Raw genomic sequence first — 18,620 nt, forward strand, 5'->3', positions numbered from 1 at the left:
ATGCTTTCTCTTAAACATAGGCTTTGAAGTCGGACAGATCTTAGTTCAAATTTCCAGAACTTCTCTGAGACTTAAATGTGCTGCATGTAAAATGGATATAATAATATTTACTTCAAATAATGGTTGAGGCCAGGCATGGTAGCTCACACCTGTAATCTAAGCACTTTGGGAGGCTGAGGTGGGTGGATCACCTGAGGTCAGGAGTTCGAGACCAGCCTAGCCAACATGGTGAAACCCCGTCTCTGCTAAAAATACAAAAATTAGCTGGGCGTGGTGGTGCAGCCTGTAATGTCAGCTACTCAAGAGGCTGAGGCAGGAGAATTGCTTGAACCTGGGAGGCAGAGGTTACAGTGAGTTGGGATTGCACCATTGTACTCCAGCCTGGGCAACAAGAGAGAAACTCTGTCTCAAAATAAAATAAAATAAATTAAAACAAATAAAAGGTTGAAAGGGTTAAATAAAATAACATACGTAGTACAGTTGTAGTATTACCATAGTAGATGCTCAGTAAATGTAAAGACTCTCCATCTAAAAATCAGTGTTCCTTAGGACAGGGCAATGTTTTATCAACATAAATGGGATGGGCTAAGAGAGTGGAAACAAAATGTAAGGAGGATGAATAGCCATGATTCTAGACATAGGCTTTTAAATAGTAAGATACCCCCATGGTTACTACTGGATTGAATATTCAGATTTTTTTTTTTTTTTTTAAGACGGAGTTGGCCGGGCGCGGTGGCTCAAGCCTGTAATCCCAGCACTTTGGGAGGCCGAGACGGGCGGATCACGAGGCCAGGAGATCGAGAGACGATCCCGGCTAACACGGTGAAACCCCGTCTCTACTAAAAAATACAAAAAAACTAGCCGGGCGAGGTGGCGGGCGCCTGTAGTCCCAGCTACTCGGGAGGCTGAGGCAGGAGAACGGCGTAAACCCGGGAGGCGGAGCTTGCAGTGAGCTGAGATCCGGCCACTGCACTCCAGCCTGGGTGACAGAGCAAGACTCCGTCTCAAAAAAAAAAAAAAAAAAAAAAAAAAAAAAGACGGAGTTTTGCTCTGTTGCCAGGCTGGAGTGCAGTGGCACCATCTCGGCTCACTGCAACCTCCGCCTCCCAAGGTCAAGGAATTCTCCTGCCTCAGCCTCCCGAGTAGCTGGGACTACAGGCACTCGCCACCATGCCCAGCTAAATTTTGTATGTTTAGTAGAAACGGGGTTTCATCATGTTGGCCAGGATGGTCTTGATCTCTTGACCTTGTTATCCACCCGCCTCAGCCTCCCAAAGTGCTAGGATGACAGGCGTGAGCTACCGCGCCCAGTCTTCAGATTATTAAAAAAGAATTATCTCACCAGGCTCATGCCTATGATCCCAGAACTTTGGGAACCAAGGTGGGCGGATCACTTGGTCCCAGGAGTTAAAGACCAGCCTGGGCAACATGGTGAAACTCCATCTCTATCAAAAAAAAAAAAATTGGCAGGCCTGATGATGTGCCTCTAGTCCCAGCTACTTAGGGGGCTGAGGCAGGAGGATGACTTGAGCTCACGAAGTCAAGGCTGCAGTGAGCCAAGATCGTGCCACTGCAACCTGGGTGACAAAGAGAGACCCTGTTGGAAAAAATAATAATAATAATAATTATCTCTAAAACTACATCCAACAATAAAGTCCCTAAGTTTGAAGTTAAACTAAACTTTTCCAAGCAGTGAAATATGATTTCAGTAAGAAAAAATGATAAGGAAATCTCAAAAGCCTGTGTAATTAGACAGAAAAATGTCAGGAAATATTTGGTGTGAAGAGGCTTATTGGAAAATTAAAAAATCTAATACATTTAAATATTAAATACAAAGATAATAATTTAAGTATTAAATGATCCATATATAGTAGGTTCTAAAGTATTCATTATAACCCATAAAAGAAATCTAAGAGCTAAGAATTATTCTTTCTCTCTTCTCTCTCAATATAGATAGAGATGGATGGATAAATAAAATCTCAGGTAAATCTTACTGATTCACCCGAGGCTATATATATATATATATGCATATATATAAAATACATATATTCAGAAAAATATCTTTGATGAGTCCCCATCATCTACCAAAAAAAAAAAAAAAAAAAAAGAGAAGATCCAAACTCCTTAACATACTTTTTAAAGCCATTCATAATCCAACCATTCCAGTCTCATCCCCTACTATATCCTTTCACATATCTGTGGTCAAAAACCCCAGACTACTCATCACTCTCAAAATATAACTTTGGTTTTCTTACCTTTATTTATAGGATTTCTCCACTTGGACTTCCTCATCCCCTTCTTCTCTGTTCTGTTTGTAAGCACAATGGTTTTCAAACTTTAGTAAAGTAAGAGTTACCTGAGATTTTAAAATGCAGATTCCTGAAGCCTACCACTAAGATTTTGATTCAAAAGGTATGGAGAAGTACCTTGGAACCTGCATTTTCAACAAGCCCCCCACCCGTCTCCCCCTTATGATTCAGTCTAGGTGATCAGAGTCCGCACCTTGAGAAATATTGGCATTATGGAAGAAAGAAGATCTGGGCTTGCTTCCCAAACCTACCGTTTATCATTTATGGGACATTAGAAAAAATATTTAACTTTGCTGAGATTTCTTTTCCTCTCCTGTAGAATGAGGATGGCCAAACTCTGTTTAGGACCACCAAAATGTGGTGGAATACATTATAGGAGGGCAGTGGGGAGAGAGAGAGAAAGGGAGAATCTTTTTATGACTGTCCCTCAAAATTCTGCTTGACATCTTCCTATAAAGCTTTCTTTATTACTCTTTTTTTTTTTTTAGTCTCACTCTGTCACCCAGGCTGGAGTGCAATGATGCAATCTCTGTTCACTGCAACCTCCATCTCCCAGGTTCAAGTGATTCTCCTGACTCAGCCTCCCGAGTAGCTGGGGACTATAGATGCCCGCCATCACACCCGGCTAATTTTTGTATGTTTTAGTAGAGACAGGGTTTCACCATGTTGGCCAGGCTGGTCTCGAGCCCCTGACCTTGTGATCTGCCCACCTCGGCCTCCCAACATGCTGGGATTACAGGCGTGAGCCACTGCGCCTGGCCTTATTACTCTTACTAGAATTAATGATGCTTTCCTTTTTGCTCCTGCAGCCTGATTATATTTCTATTTAGCATTTATTCTATTTCTTTTTTTTACAAGTAACTTAGGCTCCTATTCTGGATTATAAGTGCTTTTGAAGGCAAGGACACTGTCTTTTCCCTAATTGTATTAAGTACTTTCTATGTGTCATTTTTTTTTTTTTTGAGACGGGATCTCACTCTGTTGCTCAGGCTGGAGTGCAATGGCACGATCTCCGCTCACTGCAACCTCTGTTGCCCGGGTTCAAGCGATTCTCCTGCCTCAGCCTCCCGAGTAGCTGGGATTACAGTCGCCTGCCACTGCGCCTGGCTAATTTTTGTGTTTTTAGTAGAGACGGGATTTCACCATGTTGGCCAGGCTGGTCTTGAACTCCTGACCTTGTGATCCACCTGCCTTGGCCTCCCAAACTGCTGGGATTACAGGCGTGAGACACCTTGCCTGGCCTTACCTTCTATGTGTCTTACACATATCTGGACATATGAAAAAATGATCTATCTTTTTTTTTTTTTTTTTTTTGAGACGGAGTCTCGCTCTGCCGCCCAGGCTGGAGTGCAGTGGCCGGATCTCAGCTCACTGCAAGCTCCGCCTCCCGGGTTCACGCCATTCTCCTGCCTCAGCCTCCCGAGTAGCTGGGACTACAGGCGCCCGCCACCGCGCCCGGCTAATTTTTTGTGTTTTTTTAGTAGAGACGGGGAGTTTTTTGTATTTTTTAGTAGAGACGGGGTTTCACCGTGTTAGCCAGGATGGTCTCGATCTCCTGACCTCGTGATCCGCCCGTCTCGGCCTCCCAAAGTGCTGGGATTACAGGCTTGAGCCACCGCGCCCGGCTCCCTAAGGTAATTTTTATTACAAATAACCACATTTAACTATTTTTTTAAGAGCTGGAGTCTTGCCCTTAACAAAAAGGCAAATGTAGTGGCGTGATCATAACTCACTGCAGGCTCGAACTCCCTAGGTTCAAGCAAGCCTCTCGCCTCAGCCTCCTGAGTGGCTGTGTCTACAGGTATGTGCCACCATGCCCAGCTATTTTTGTTTTGTAGAGATGGAGTCTTACTATATTGTCCAGGCTGGTTGCAGACTCCTGGCCTCAAGCGATCCTCTCACCTAAGCCTCCCAAAGTGCTGGGATTACAGGCATGAGCTACTTCACCTGGCATAACTTTTAAAATATATTAAAATAATTGTAAGCAACACTATTTTAACACTGGAAACTTGGTAAAGACTTAATGAAAATTTTGATATCATATAGATTTTTGAAGGTTCGTTCATAGGAACTGGATGAAAGTCTTATTAAGCAAGCTTCCCATCCTTCTCTGCTTACTGGGGATGATGAAAGAATTGAAAGAAACTGAGGACAGGTCGGGCATAGTGGCTCACTCCTGTAATCTCAACATTTTGGGAGGCTGTGGCAGGAGGATCGCTTGAGGTCAGGAGTTCAAGACCAGCCTGGACAACATGGCAAAACCCCATCTCTACTAAAAATACAAAAATTAGCTGGGCGTGGTGGTGCACACCTGTATTCCCAGCTACTTGGGAGGCTGAGGCATGAGAATCACTTGAACCCGTAAGGCAGAGGTTGCAGTGAGTCAAGATCATGCCACTGCACTCCAGCCTGGGCAACAGAGTTAGACTCTGTATCAGAAAAATAAAATAAAATAAAAAAGACAAGATAAGATAAAATAAAATAAAATAAAATAGACCGTGCTCAGCGGCTCACGACTGCAATCCCAGCACTTTAGGAGGCCAAGGCAGGTGGATCATGAGGTCAGGAGTTTGAGACCAGCCTGACCAACATGGAGAAACCCCATCTCTACTAAAAATACAAAAATTAGCCGGGCGCGGTGGTGCATGCCTGTAGTCCCAGCTACTTGGGAGGCTGAGGCAGGATAATTTCTTGAATCCGGGAGGCGAAGGTTGCAGTGAGCCAAGATCGCGCCATGGTACCTCCAGCCTGGGCAACAAGATCGAAACTCCGTTTCAAAAAAAAGAAACTGAGGACAAGTTTGCTGAAGTAGGGTCTGAAACTATTATCATTCTAATTCTTATTAATCTTTTCAAGGAACAACATAATGAAACGACTAAAAGCCATCCAAAATACTGGGAAAGGCTATGAGGCCAGGAACCTCCACGTGATGCTGAGCAGACTTGATGACTACGGGAAAAAGGTGATGCAGGTCTGGACTGAGAAGCAGAAGTCTCTAGGGAAGAAACGGAATCAGTGCCTGAAGAAAATGATACATGTATTCAACCAGGTAACTTGCTCTCCACTCCCTCTCTCCAGCATGTTGTAAAAACGCGAAAGTGGTAAGCTCTGTAAATGACATTTACTTGGAGACACTATGTTATATTACTTTCCTGGGCTGCTGTAACAAATCACCACAAACTTCACAGCTTAAAACAACAGAAATTTACTCTCTCACAGTTCTAGAGGCCAAAAGTTAGTGAAATCAGGGTGTCTGCCGGGTTGGTTCCTTCTAGAAGCTCTGAGAGGGCATTCTGTTGCATGCTTCTCTCCTAGATTGTGGTGGCTATGGGCAATCCTTAGCATTCCTCAGTTTGTAGCCACATAATTCCAATCTCTGCCTCCATCTTTCAAATGGCATTTTTTTTTTTTTTTTGAGACAGTCTTGCTCTGTCTCCCAGGGAGTGCAGTGGCACTATTTTGACTTGCTGCAACCTCCACCTCCTGGGTTCAAGCGATTCTCCTGATTCAGCCTCCTGAATAGATGGGATTACAGGTGCCCACCACCACACCCAGCTACATTTTATATTTTTAGTAGAGATGGTGTTTCACCATGATGGCCAGGCTGGTTTTGAATTCCTGACCTCAGGTGATCCACCCGCCTCAACCTCCCAAAGTGTTGGGATTATAGGTGTAAGCCACCATGCCTGGCCTGAATTCTAATAATAAATATTACAAGCTGTGGTTCTAGAAACATTTTATATCTGTATATCCTTCTCTCTCAGCGTCGATTAGTTTATAAGATTAGTTTACTTGCTACTTTGGAAGGTACAGAGAGGCTTCTCATCAGATTCTAATCCAAATTATCATCCAAGTCAAACATATAAATTTTCCAGAGCTGTTTTATTTTATTTTATTATTTAGTTACTTATTTTTGAGACAAGTTCTCACTGTGTCACCCAGGCTGGAGTGCAGTGGTGTGATCTGCAACCTCCGCCTCCTGGGTTCAAGTGATTCTCCTGCCTCACCCTCCTGAGTGGTTGGGATTACAGGTGCCCGCCAACATGCCTGGTTAATTTTTGTATTTTTAGTAGTGACGGGGTTTCACCATGTTGGCCAGGCTGGTCTTGGACTCCTGACCTCAAGTGATCCGCCCACGGCCGCCTCCCAAAGTGCTGGGATTACAGGCGTGAGCCACTGCGCCCGGCCCAGAACAGTTATATTTTAAATATTACAGCTCTTTGTAAAAAAAAAAATGAATATGCTCCTTTCTTTGATTTGGCAAATATGGCCAATGTACGTAGAGTAAAGCAAGATGGGTTGGCAGCAATATGCGTTGTCTAACAGGAATCACAATGCCTAGGGCATTTCAGAGGAGGAATAAGGGTCTGGGGCCAGGGAAGCCAGAATCCAGAGGATGAGGTATGGGTATCAAGGCTTGGAGAAAGGAGACAAAAAAAGCAAAAGGGATAAGAGGTTAAATATAAATGAATACTTTGCACTGAATCAGCGTGGTGCTCAAGATGGCTAGCTCCGCTACCAGATTGTCTGGGTTCAAATCAGCCTAGCTACATACTAGCTAAGTGACTTTATGCAAGCTGCTTACATTTTCTGAGCCTCAGATTCTCCTGCTGTAAGACAAGGGTAATAATAACACATACCGCATAAGGTTATTACAAATACCAAATCAGCTAATATATGGAGATGGCTTAGTTCAGTGTCTGACATTCAGTAGGTATTTAGTAAATGACGGCTATCATTACAGTTGCATACTGCTTCACAATTTATAAAGTGCTTCCATATACACTGTGTTTTACAATTCTCACAACAACTCTGTGTTATTATCCCTGTTTTAGAAATGAGGAGAAAGAAGTGTAGATAAGCAACTATCCCAAAGTCTCACAGCAAGAAAATGAGAGGACCAGGATTTGAGCTTACGTAGGACCAAGGTTTTTATGTAGCAGAGCTGCCACCTCTTGAAATGATGCATGTTGGAGGTGGGTGGAGTAGGGAAAGGATTTGCAAATCCATGGAAAAGGAGGAGTCACAGTTTAGTGTAGGGCCAGCTCTGAAGACTCTTCTAAAGATTCTGTCTCTTTTCATGGTTTCCTTTTTCTGATCTATTTTTTTATAGCTCAAAAAGATATATGAATTGAATCTTAGTCAACCTATCCCCTTAATCGTCGAAGAAAAGCAGATACCTGCTGCTACCACATTTGTTCAAAAGCCATTCTTAAAATTACTAGTGGAAGAAGACAGAACCTCTGACATATTCAAGAAATTTAGGTATGTGCTAGAAAGACTGATATTAAACTTTGTTTGGACGATATGTGGGACCTAATTTTTTTTCCCTGCCCAAGAACTTCCCTTTCTTCACAATTATCAAATGGTGCAATGGAGAGTCTAAAGGAGTATTAGGCTGGGCACGGTGGCTCATGCCTGTAATCCCAGCACTTTGGGAGGCCGAGGCAGGTGGATCATCTGAGGTTGGGAGTTCAAGACCAGCCTGACTAACATGGAGAAACCCCAGCTCTACTAAAAAAAGTACAAAATTAGCCTGGCGTGGTGGCGCATGCCTGTAATCCCAGCTAGTTGGGAGGTTGAGGCAGGAGAATCACTTGAACCTGGGTGGCCGAGGTTGCGGTGAGCCGAGATCGTGCCATTGCACTCCAGCCTGGGCAACAAGAGTGAAACTGTCTCAAAAAAAAAAAAAAAAAAAAAAGGAGTATTAATTCCCTTAGCTAAGTTGGCATATATTTCTACTTAAATATTTAACATTGGATTTTGAGTTCCTCTAAAAATAGAGTCTTTCTTACTAAAAAACTCATTCTTTTAAGAATAGTTAATAAAGAAACTTAGAAGCATTATCTTCTTTTTTTCTTCTATTTTTTTTTTAAGGAGGCAGGAGCTTTGGGAAGGAAGGGGGAAAGTTATGTGGTCTCTCTACACCATGAAGCTAAAATGGTAGTTGTAAAATGGATTACTAGGTGAAGTCATGAAAATGCAGCTTTGGTAACTCAGCAAATTCTGCTTTTTCATCCATCTCTCTGTCAGAGTGGGCATAGCTAATGCTGGTCAGTGCAAGGGGAGGGCATTACGGGATGAGGTGGTAGTGAAGAAGGGAGAATAAGATATATTTTGATGGGCTATGGAGCTCAGGAGAATTTGGCATTCCCAACTTATGCTCTCTGATTCTGTAGACAACAAGAGGACCAGACACAGCCCATCTGGAATGTTGATCTGTCCACTTCAAGCTACCCAATAGCAGAGAAGACATCTATGCATTCACTCTGGGCCCAGCTGGGTGGGTACCCAGATATTCCCAGGCTGCTTCAGTTAGAGGTGCAGTCTACCTTCCGAAAATCTCTTGCATCCCTCCAGTCACAGTAAGTTATGGACTGGAAGCACTCTGGTAGTTGGGCCTTTGATCATATACCTTTTGGTTCCCTAACTTGACTTTCTCCTGTAGCACGTACAGGAGAAACTGGTACTACATCAACCAAAAGTAATGTTTGGTATGAGGTTAGACTGACACCAGTCATAAAATAGTACAGGTAAATTCAGCATTAGTCTGTTAGTGTTTCTCATCATAGGCCTGTAGATGTCATCACTGAGTAATATAAAACAAACAAAAAACCAATTATAATACCATGAACCTAATCTAACACTAGATAGGTCCATTTTTAATTCTATCCTTAGGGATTTGCTAATAGAAGTACCAGAAAGACCACTGTAGAATGCTTTTCTCCATATTATGATTCAGTGACATGACCTTAAGTGCAATTATCATATCTAGACCCAAATTGAGTAAATTAGGTGTTTATTTCCTGGGATATACTGAAGAGATGACTCCGCATTTCCAAAATCTGTTGAACCAGATTCTCACTTACACCACTGGAAATTATTCCAGAGGAAATAAGGGCTTTGGAGTCTGCGTTAACTCTTTCAGGACAGATAATTATTTAATATTCAAAATCAGGAATTTAGAAAATTGAACTTTTGTTAATCTTAAAGACTTCACAGAAGCAGTCTGATTTATTTTGGTGAAATCTAAGTCCTGAAGTAAGAAGTAGTGTTAGGCTAGGTGCGGTGGCTCATGCCTGTAAATCCAGCACTTCGGGAGGCCAAGGCGGGTGGATCATCTGAGGTCAGGAGTTTCAGACCAGCCTGGCCAACATGGTGAAACCCTGTCTCTACTAAAATACAAGATTAGCTGGGCATGGTGGTATACGTCTGTAATCCCAGCTACTCAGAGGCTGAGACAGGATAATTGCTGGAACCCAAGAGGTGGAGGTTGCAGTGAGCCCAGATTGTGCCACTGCACTCCAGCCTGGGCAATAAAGTGAGACTCTGTCTCAAAAAAAATAAGTAGTATTAATTCACAAATTTGTCCAGGTGGCAGACACCATAAAATAAGACATTTAAAATTCTATAATACAGCAAAACATTAGGAAAAATATTACTATTTGATGTATACAGTATAAAGTCATATATCATGAGCATAAGTTTATGGAAAAAAAATTATTAAACCAAATGTAACAATTAAGTTGAATAAGCATGACTCATAGGTTATAATCAGAAAGCAACATTTTTTCTGGTCTCCCGTTTTCCCTTTTATAGTGATTAAACTAATTAATTTAGGTTATTTTGAGGGATAATATTGCTAATTTAATGATTATAGGGCCTTGGGATGAAATACATAAATTTTTAAGTTTCACTTTCCTTACATTCCATTACTAGCTTCAAGTGTCAGATATCCTTCTGACCTAACCACTTCTTACTCATGCTAAATCTCTGCAGACTCTTATTTCCAGTTTACTATTTTATTTTTATTTATTTATTTTCAAGACAGAGTCTCCCTCTGTCATCCATGCTAGAGTGCAGTGGTGCAATCTCAGCTCACTGAAATCTCTGCCTCCTGGGTTCAAGCGATTCTCCTCAGCCTCCCCAGGTAGCTGGGACTACAGGTGCATGCCACCACGCCCAGCTAATTTTGTTTGTATTTTTAGTAGAGACAAGGTTTCACCATGTTGGCCAGGCTGGTCTTGAACTCTTGACTTCAGGTGATCCACCTGCCTTGGCCTCCCAAAGGGCTGGGATTACAGGCATGAGCCACCGTGCCCGGCCTGGATATGTTTTAAAACCTACTTTGAGGCCAGGAGTGGTGGCTCATGCCTATAATCCTGAACTTTGAGAGACTGAGGCAGGTGGATCACTTGAAGCCAGGAGTTCGAGACCAGCCTGGCCAACTTGGTGAAACCCTGTATCTACTAAAAATATAAAAAATTAGCTGGGCATGGTAGCACACACTTGTAGTCCCAGCTACTCAGGAGGCTGAGGCATGAGAATGGCTTGAGTCTGGGAGGCAGAGGTTTCAGTGAGCCGAGATCACGCCACTGCACTCCAGCCTGGGCAACAAAGACTGTGTCTCAAAATAAAAAATAAAATAAAATAAAAAAAACCTACTATATGTTTCATTAAACAGTACATCTTTGAAATTTTTCTATGCTAATAAATATAGAGCTACATCATCATTTTGTTGGTTGCATGATATTCATTGTATATCTGTAGTTTTTGTTTGTTTTTAAAGATGTGGTCTTGCTCTGTCACTCAGGCTACAGTGCAGTGGCACAATCATAGCTCAGTGTAACCTCGAACTTCTGGGGTCAAGTGATCCTCCTGCTTTAGTCTCCCAAGTAGCTGGGATTACAGGCACACCTGGCCCATTGTATAGATATATCGTAATTTATTGAATTGTTCTCCTACTGATAGAAATTTGGATATTTTCCTACATTGCAAACAATGCTACACCAAATATCTTTGCAGTACTTTGTATATTTATATAATTATTTTCCTATGAAAATTCCATTAAAATAATATTCAGTTTTTTCCAATTACATAAGTAATGCATGTTCACCGAAAATTTAAAAAATACAGACGGGTCTATCCTTGGAAATAACCATCATTAATTATCAATATTTAAGCCATGTTCTAACTTTAGGTATAAGAATACTGTCTAATAAGTAATAAGGTATTGCCAAGTCCTTTTCTTCCTGATTTTGGGTCTTCGAGGCATTCTGTCACCTTTATGGTAACTTTATGTATATGGATTACAGGCCAGTCACAGTGGCTCACACCTGTAATCCCAGCACTTTGGGAGGCCAAGGAACTCCTGAACTTAGATGCTTGAGTTCAGGAGTTCAAGACCAGCCTGGGCAACATGGCAAGACCCCAGTCTGTACCAAAAGTACAAAAAAACAGCCAGGTGCGGTGGTGTGCACCTGTGGTCTTAGCTACTTGGGAGGCTGAGGTGGGAGGATTGCTTGAGCCTGGGGAGCAGAGGTTGCAGTGAGCTGAGATGGCACCACTGTACTATAGCCTGTGTGACAGTAGGAGACCCTGTCTCAAAAACAAACAAACAAACAAAAGGATTACATACAGATTTTACTAGTTTAACTTTGTGAGTTCTGGAGGCACTTTTATTTTCCCTATGACTCACCTATATTCCCACAAATGTGTTTAAAGCAATTTATAATGAGGTTAATTTTCTTGTTTCATTTCCAGGGTTAAGAAGATTCCCAAAGGACTGTAAAATTAAATACAAGCATATTGAAAGTACATTTCAATATCTTTCAGTAAAATGCCTATTTTGTTCTCTTTTGTGCGTATATATTGCTTTGTGTTTCCTTTGCTTTTATATTCTGCTTGTAGTTCTTCAGGTTGAACATCTTCATTTCTGGACTACTACTATGAAGAAAGAGTATCTTCTGCTCTAGACAACTGGAAACACAAAGCTTCAACAACCCTGAGGTAGGCTGAGTCGTGAAAGGGACATAATTATGGTCCCCTAACATGATGGCAAAGTGGCACAGTCTGCCTCCCCCAGTGTAAACCGGAAGACACCTCAGAAGGAAGAAATAAATGAGTGTAATGAAGGAAACTAAAAACCAGCAAAAACCCCAGAAGAATTAGAAGGTGGTTATGATTGGTAATGAAGGGAAATCATGTTACCACCAGAGGGTTGTGACTACAAGTTGTCCAGGTTTTTGGCATTTTGAACAAAGAATTGGGCAAAACGCCTAGCAAATCAAAGAAAGAATGAAGCAACAGAAGAAGTACACTCCACAGCGCAGGAGTGGCCCAAGCAGCTGCTCAAGGGCCCCGATACAGAATCTTCTTGGGTCCAAATACCCTCTAGAAGTTTCCTATTGATCACTTCATGCTCATCTCATGTAAATAAAGGGGCAGCTTGCAATCAGTCTGATTGGTTGCAGCAAAAAGCACCCAATCAGAGGCTAGGGTAAAGTTACAAACTTATACTTCTTCTTTTTTTATTTTATTTTATTTTATTTTTTTATTTGAGATGGAGTTTCGCTCTTCTTGCCCAGGCTGGAGTGCAATGGAGCAATCTTGGTTCTTGAACCTCCACCTCCTGGTTTCAAGCGATTCTCCTGCCTCAGCCTCCCGAGTAGCTGGGTTTACAGGCATGCATCACCACGCCTGGCTAATTTAGTATATTTAGTAGAGACAGTGTTTCTCTATGTTGGTCAGGCAGTCTCGAACTCCCGGCCTGAGGTGATCCACCTGCCTTAGCCTCCCAAAGTGCTGGGATTACAGGCATGAGCCACCACGCCCGGTCTCAAAGTTATACTTTAATGCAAACAAAGACTGGCCTGCAATCAGTCTGATTCATTGAGGACAGCCAATTTCCCATCTGCCTCACAGAAAAAGGTCAAAGGGAGTAGCCTCTGGTCCTTTTGTTTCTTATGTGTGTGGAAAGTTAGGGGTTTCCTTTCCATTTAGTTCTAGGAAGTTGGCGTGCAGCCTTTAGGTTTGCTGCCTCCAGACCCTATTGTCCTTCCTCAATAATTCTGTACAGTGGAGGTCCAGGCTTCCAACATGGGGATTGTATTAGTCAGGCTTCTCTTAGAGGGACAGAACTAATAGGATATATATAAAGGGGAGTTTATTAAGTATTAACTTACACGATCAGAAGGTTGCACAATAGGCTGTCTACAAGCTGAGGAGCAAGGAGAGCCAGTCCAAGTCCCAAAACTGAAGAACTTGGAGTCTGATATTCAAGGGCAGGAAGCATCTGGCATGGGAGAAAGGTGTACACTGGGAGGCTAGGCCCATCTCTCATCTCTCTCCTTTTCACATTTTTCTGCCTGCTTTATATTCACTGGAAGTTGATAAGATTGTGCCCACCCAGTTAAGGGTGGGTGGGCCTTCCCCAGCCCACTGACTCAAATGTTAATCTCCTTTGCAACACCCTCACAGACACATGCAGGATCAGTACTTTGCATCCTTCAATCCAATCAAGTTGACACTCAGTATTAACCATCACAAGTCCACTCCTTGTCAACTTGAACACATCTCCTGAGAGCACACATAATCTTCAAATAAAAACAATAATGTCATAATTACACTTAACATAATACGAGTATCCCTTGTACAACCGGAAAGGCACTGATCCCCAACCCAAATCCTATTACATAAAGTTAACAATACTTAAATGCTGATACGAAGTCAATAAATCTTATGTCACATGATAAAGGAAAAGGAAATAAAATGAAAATAGTTTCTTAGTACAAGTATATACACACATAAACATGTTTTTAACAAAAGAAGGAGGAAATACTTATGACAGTTATAGCCCTCATTTCTGCAGCTGGTCACATGGTTGTAGCTGGTATTGATGACTACCTTCTTTTACTACCCATTCTGTACTCCCTTTGCCTTCAGCAAACACCTCAGCAGGTCATGGCTTTTTTCCTGATGGAGTAACCTAAACCTTTATTCTTGAAGGATCTGGACCATCTGTAGTCCTGCCTGGATTGGACTATTGTAGTTTCCCATTGACCTTAATCACAGGTCATGGAAATACGAAGAGATGCCCTAATGGATCTCCTGTGTCCATGCATACTCTTCCTTATCTCCATTATGGAGTAGTAGACTGATTTCAGATTTCATCTTGATAGTCCGGGTCAGTCACCCCAGCCAACACTGTAACTCCCTGTTGACTTAAAGGTAGGAGGAGCCCAAAGTGTCCAGGTGGCAATCTTAACTTCCAGTTTAATGGAATCGTTGTTCTGTCTCCTGATGGCAGCATTCTTCCCTCTGGAACTAAGACCTCTAGGCCCAGCAGAACATAATGTCGTGGGAAGAACAGGCAAAAATTTTGCTAGTGTATCACTAGGGGTGATGGTGAGTGGTGCCACTTCCACTTCCACCTTGATTCCTGGACCTGTGAATCTTAATTATGGGAGAATCAATCCCATATATTGGACACTGATTCAGAGCATACATGGCCTTTTGGAGAATTTTGCCCCAGCCCTGCAAAGTATTATCACCTAGTTGGCAATATAATTGTGACTTCAAAAGGCCATTCCACCATGCTCTCAACCCAGCTGCTTCAGGATGATGAGGAACATGATAACACCAGTGATTTCCATGAGCATGAGCCCACTGTCACATTTCTTTTTTTTTTTTTTTTTTTGAGACGGAGTCTCGCTCTGTCGCCCAGGCTGGAGTGCAGTGGCGCGATCTCGGCTCACTGCAAGCTCCGCCTCCCGGGTTCACGCCATTCTCCTGCCTCAGCCTCCCGAGTAGCTGGGACTACAGGCGCCCACAACCGCGCCCGGCTAATTTTTTGTATTTTTAGTAGAGACGGGGTTTCACCGTGGTCTCGATCTCCTGACCTTGTGATCCGCCCGCCTCGGCCTCCCAAAGTGCTGGGATTACAGGCGTGAGCCACCGCGCCCGGCCACTGTCACATTTCTTTAGCTGTAAAGTGAGTGCCTTGGTCAGAGACAATGCTGTGTGGGATACTGTGATGGTAATAAGGCATTCTGTGAGTTCACAGATGTTAGTCTTGGCAGAAGCACTGCATGCAGGATAGGCAAACCCATATCTGAAGTAAGTGTCTATTCCAGTGAGGACAAACCTCTGCCCTTTCTATGATGGAAGCGGTCCAATATAATCAACCTGACACCAGGTAGCTGGCTGATCACCCCGAGGAATGGTGCCATATTGAGGGCTCAGTATTGGCGCCTCTGCTGCTGGCAAATTGGGCACTCAGCAGTGGCCGTAGCCAGATCAGCCTTGGTGAGTGGGAGCTCATGCATAACCTCCAGCCCTGCCACCATGGCCACTTTGTTCATGCGCCCATTGGGGGATAAGAGGGGTGCCTGGGGAAAGAGGCTGAGTGGTGTCCACAGAATGGGTCATCCTATCCACTTGATTATTTAATTCCTCCTCTCCTAAGGTCACCCATTGGTGAGCACTCACATGGGATACAAATATCTTCAGTTTGTGACCACTCAGAGAGGTCCATCCACATATCTCTTCCTCAAATTTCTTTGTCACCAATTTTCCAATCATTCTTCTCCCAAGTCCCTGACCATCCAGTCATTGGCTACAGCCCATGAATCAGTATATAATCACACACCTGGCCATTTCTCCTTCCATGCAAAGTGTACAACCAGGTGCACTGCTTGAAGTTCTGCCTGCTGGGAGGATTTCCCTTCATTGCTGTCCTTCAGGGATGTCCTAGAAAGGGGCTGTAGTGCTGCAGTTGTCCACTTTCAGGTGGTGCCTGCATATTGTGCAGAACCATCTGGAACCAGGCCCTAGTCTTCTCTTCCTCTGTCAACTGATCATAGAGAACTCCCCATGAGTCCACCAGTGCAGGCTGGGGGAGAGAAGGCAGGGTGGCAGGAATGGAGACCATGGGCATTTGAGCCACTTCCTCATGTAACTTACTTGTGCCTTCAGGACCTGCTCGAGCCCAATCATATATATACCACTTCCAATTGATGATGAAATGCTGCTGTGCATGACCCATTTTAAAGCTAGATGGGTCAGAAAGCACCCAGTTCATGATAGGCAGCTCAGGTCACATGGTGACTTGATGACCCATAGTCAAATGCTCAGTTTCCACCAAAGCCCAGTAACAGGCCAAGAGCTGTCTCTCAAAATGAAAGTAGTTATCTACAGAAGATGGCAGGACCTTGCTCCAAAATCCTAGAGACCTCTGCTGTGATTCACCCATGGGGCCTGCCAAAGGCTCCAAACAGCATCCCTATCTGCCATGGACACCTCAAGCACCATTTGATCTGCTGGGTCACATGGCTCAAGTGGCAGAGTAGCTTGCACAGCAGAATGGACCTGTTGCAGAGCCTTCTACTATTCTGGAACCCATTCAAAACTGGCAGCCTTTTGGGTCACTCAATAAATGGACCAGAGTAACACACCCAAATGAGGAATGTGTTGCCCCCAAAATCCAAATAGGCCCACTAGGCATTGTGACTCTTTCTTGGTTGTAGGAGGGGCCAAATGCAACAACTTATCCTTCACCTTAGAAGGAATATCTCAACAGGACCCACACCACTGGATCCCTAGAAATTTTACTGAGGTATAAGGTCCCCGAGGTTTAGTCAGATTTATTTCCCATCCTCTGGCACACAAATGTCTCACCAGTAAGTTCAGTGTGTTTGCTACTTCTCGCTCACCAGATCCAATCAGCATAATGTCATCAATGTAATGGACCAGTGTGATATCTTGCAGCAGTGAAAAGCGATCAAGGTCTCTATGAATAAGATTATGACACAAAGTCAGAGAGTTGATGTACCCCTGAGGTAGGACAGTAAAGCTGAAGGCAAATTGCTTCTGGTGGGCTTTATGGACAGTCAATGGCTGCATACCAGGTACTAGGAGATGTGTTAATTTGCTCAAACAATGAAACAACATCTGGTACAGCAGCTGCAATTGGAGTCACCACTTCATTAAGCTTATGATAATCCACTGTCACTCTCCATGATCCATCTGTCTTCTGCCTGTGCAAATTAACACATATCCTAGTACCTGGTATGCAGCCATTGACTTGGCAAATGCCTTTTTATCCATCCCTGTCTATAAAGCCCACCAGAAGCAATTTGCCCTCAGCTGGCAAGGCCAGTAATGATCATCTGCCCACCTCGGCCTCCCAAAGTGCTGGGATTACAGGAGCCACCCAAAGTGCTGGGATTACAGGAGCCACCACACCTGGCCAATTGTCTGTTTTTGTAATTCAAATCAGTCCTTTGTCCATTTGACCTAGAGGTTTTCTGTTTGTATAAGAGGAATGCAGTAGACTTCCTATCAATTTCACTTCTAGGAACACTGATTAATTAGCCAATGCCAGAGCTCTACATGAGTCAGACTATTCTGATTGCCACTTTTTCTCTGCTGTCCATCACAGTAGCTACGCCCACCTTGCCTTTGACGGTTGAGTGCTACCACTTGGCCCCTACCACCTTAGGATTCAATTACTCCCATCATATTTTAAATGTTGTAGTTGAGTGACTGTGGTTCCCACCATTAGATCTGATACACAGAGAAGAGCAATTACAAGCCTCTTCAAAAATGCAGGTGCTGCCCTCACAAATTTATTTTGCAAGGCATTCGTCAACGGTATATCTTCTGGACCCTCCCAGCTGGGATGCGTAGGTCTAAAGTGACTAATCCACTCCACCATCCCAATCTCCCTAAACTTTTGGGTCCCTTCCTCTACATTAAACCAAGGGAGATCAGGTATTTCCATCTCACTCACAGTGGCCATCTTTTAATCCATGTTTCAGCTAACCGAGCAAATAACCTATTAGAACCTTTTTAAACTCCCTGAGCTGCAACATTAAAAGCAGAGCCCTACTTAGTGGGCCCACATCAATAAATTCAGCCTGATCCAACTCTATGTTCCTTCCACCATTATCCCATACCCTTAATATCCATTCCCATGCCTGTTCTCTGGATTTCTTTTTATATAAATTAGAGAACTCAAACAGTTCTTTTCGAGTGTAGTGCACCTCCTCGTGGGTCACACTCTCAACCTCACCTCCAGGGGCCTGCTGGGACTTTAGTCTAGTTATAGGTCTAGAAGCAAACAGGAGTGTTGGGGATGGCTTCTGAGGAGAATCAACATTATGTTGCTTGGCAGCTTCCTCAGGGGAGGCCATCACTGTTGTCTCAGGCAGTGCAGGGTTTATCTCCTCAGACAGAGGTGGAAAAGCAGATGACAGCATGGGTCAGGGAGGGTATGTTGCCACTACTGGGAATGGGGAAGTTGTTCCTTCTGGCAAAAAAGGTTCATCAGAGTTTACAAACTCATTGTCCCCAGCTTCATTAGGGTCCTCCCACATGTCCCTAGTCCAAGTTGCAGGGTCCCATTTTTTTCCAATCAATGCCCTCACTTTAATATCAGATACCTGGCGAGGCTGTGCATGCACCTTTTGTTGCAGGTCAGTCACTAGCATATAAGATCTTGTGTCTGTTTTTCCGCAATTTTGGCTCTTT

At 43.4% G+C, this 18,620-nt stretch overlaps 1 protein-coding gene across 1 annotated transcript in view; it reads left to right on the forward strand.

Annotated features, from left to right (window-relative positions):
- Positions 1-11,948, forward strand: part of LOC105492848 (family with sequence similarity 186 member A) — a 78,272-nt gene extending 66,324 nt beyond the window's left edge. The window contains exons 9-12 of the mRNA XM_071071746.1: positions 5,166-5,358; positions 7,423-7,574; positions 8,489-8,674; positions 11,853-11,948. Coding sequence (XP_070927847.1) covers positions 5,166-5,358; positions 7,423-7,574; positions 8,489-8,674; positions 11,853-11,880 — 559 coding nt within the window. The 3' untranslated portion in view covers positions 11,881-11,948. The remainder of the gene's footprint in view (positions 1-5,165; positions 5,359-7,422; positions 7,575-8,488; positions 8,675-11,852) is intronic.
- Positions 11,949-18,620: the final 6,672 nt, after the last annotated feature.

Source organism: Macaca nemestrina, chromosome 10 (genome assembly GCF_043159975.1).
Source record: "Macaca nemestrina isolate mMacNem1 chromosome 10, mMacNem.hap1, whole genome shotgun sequence".
NCBI lineage: Eukaryota > Metazoa > Chordata > Mammalia > Primates > Cercopithecidae > Macaca > Macaca nemestrina.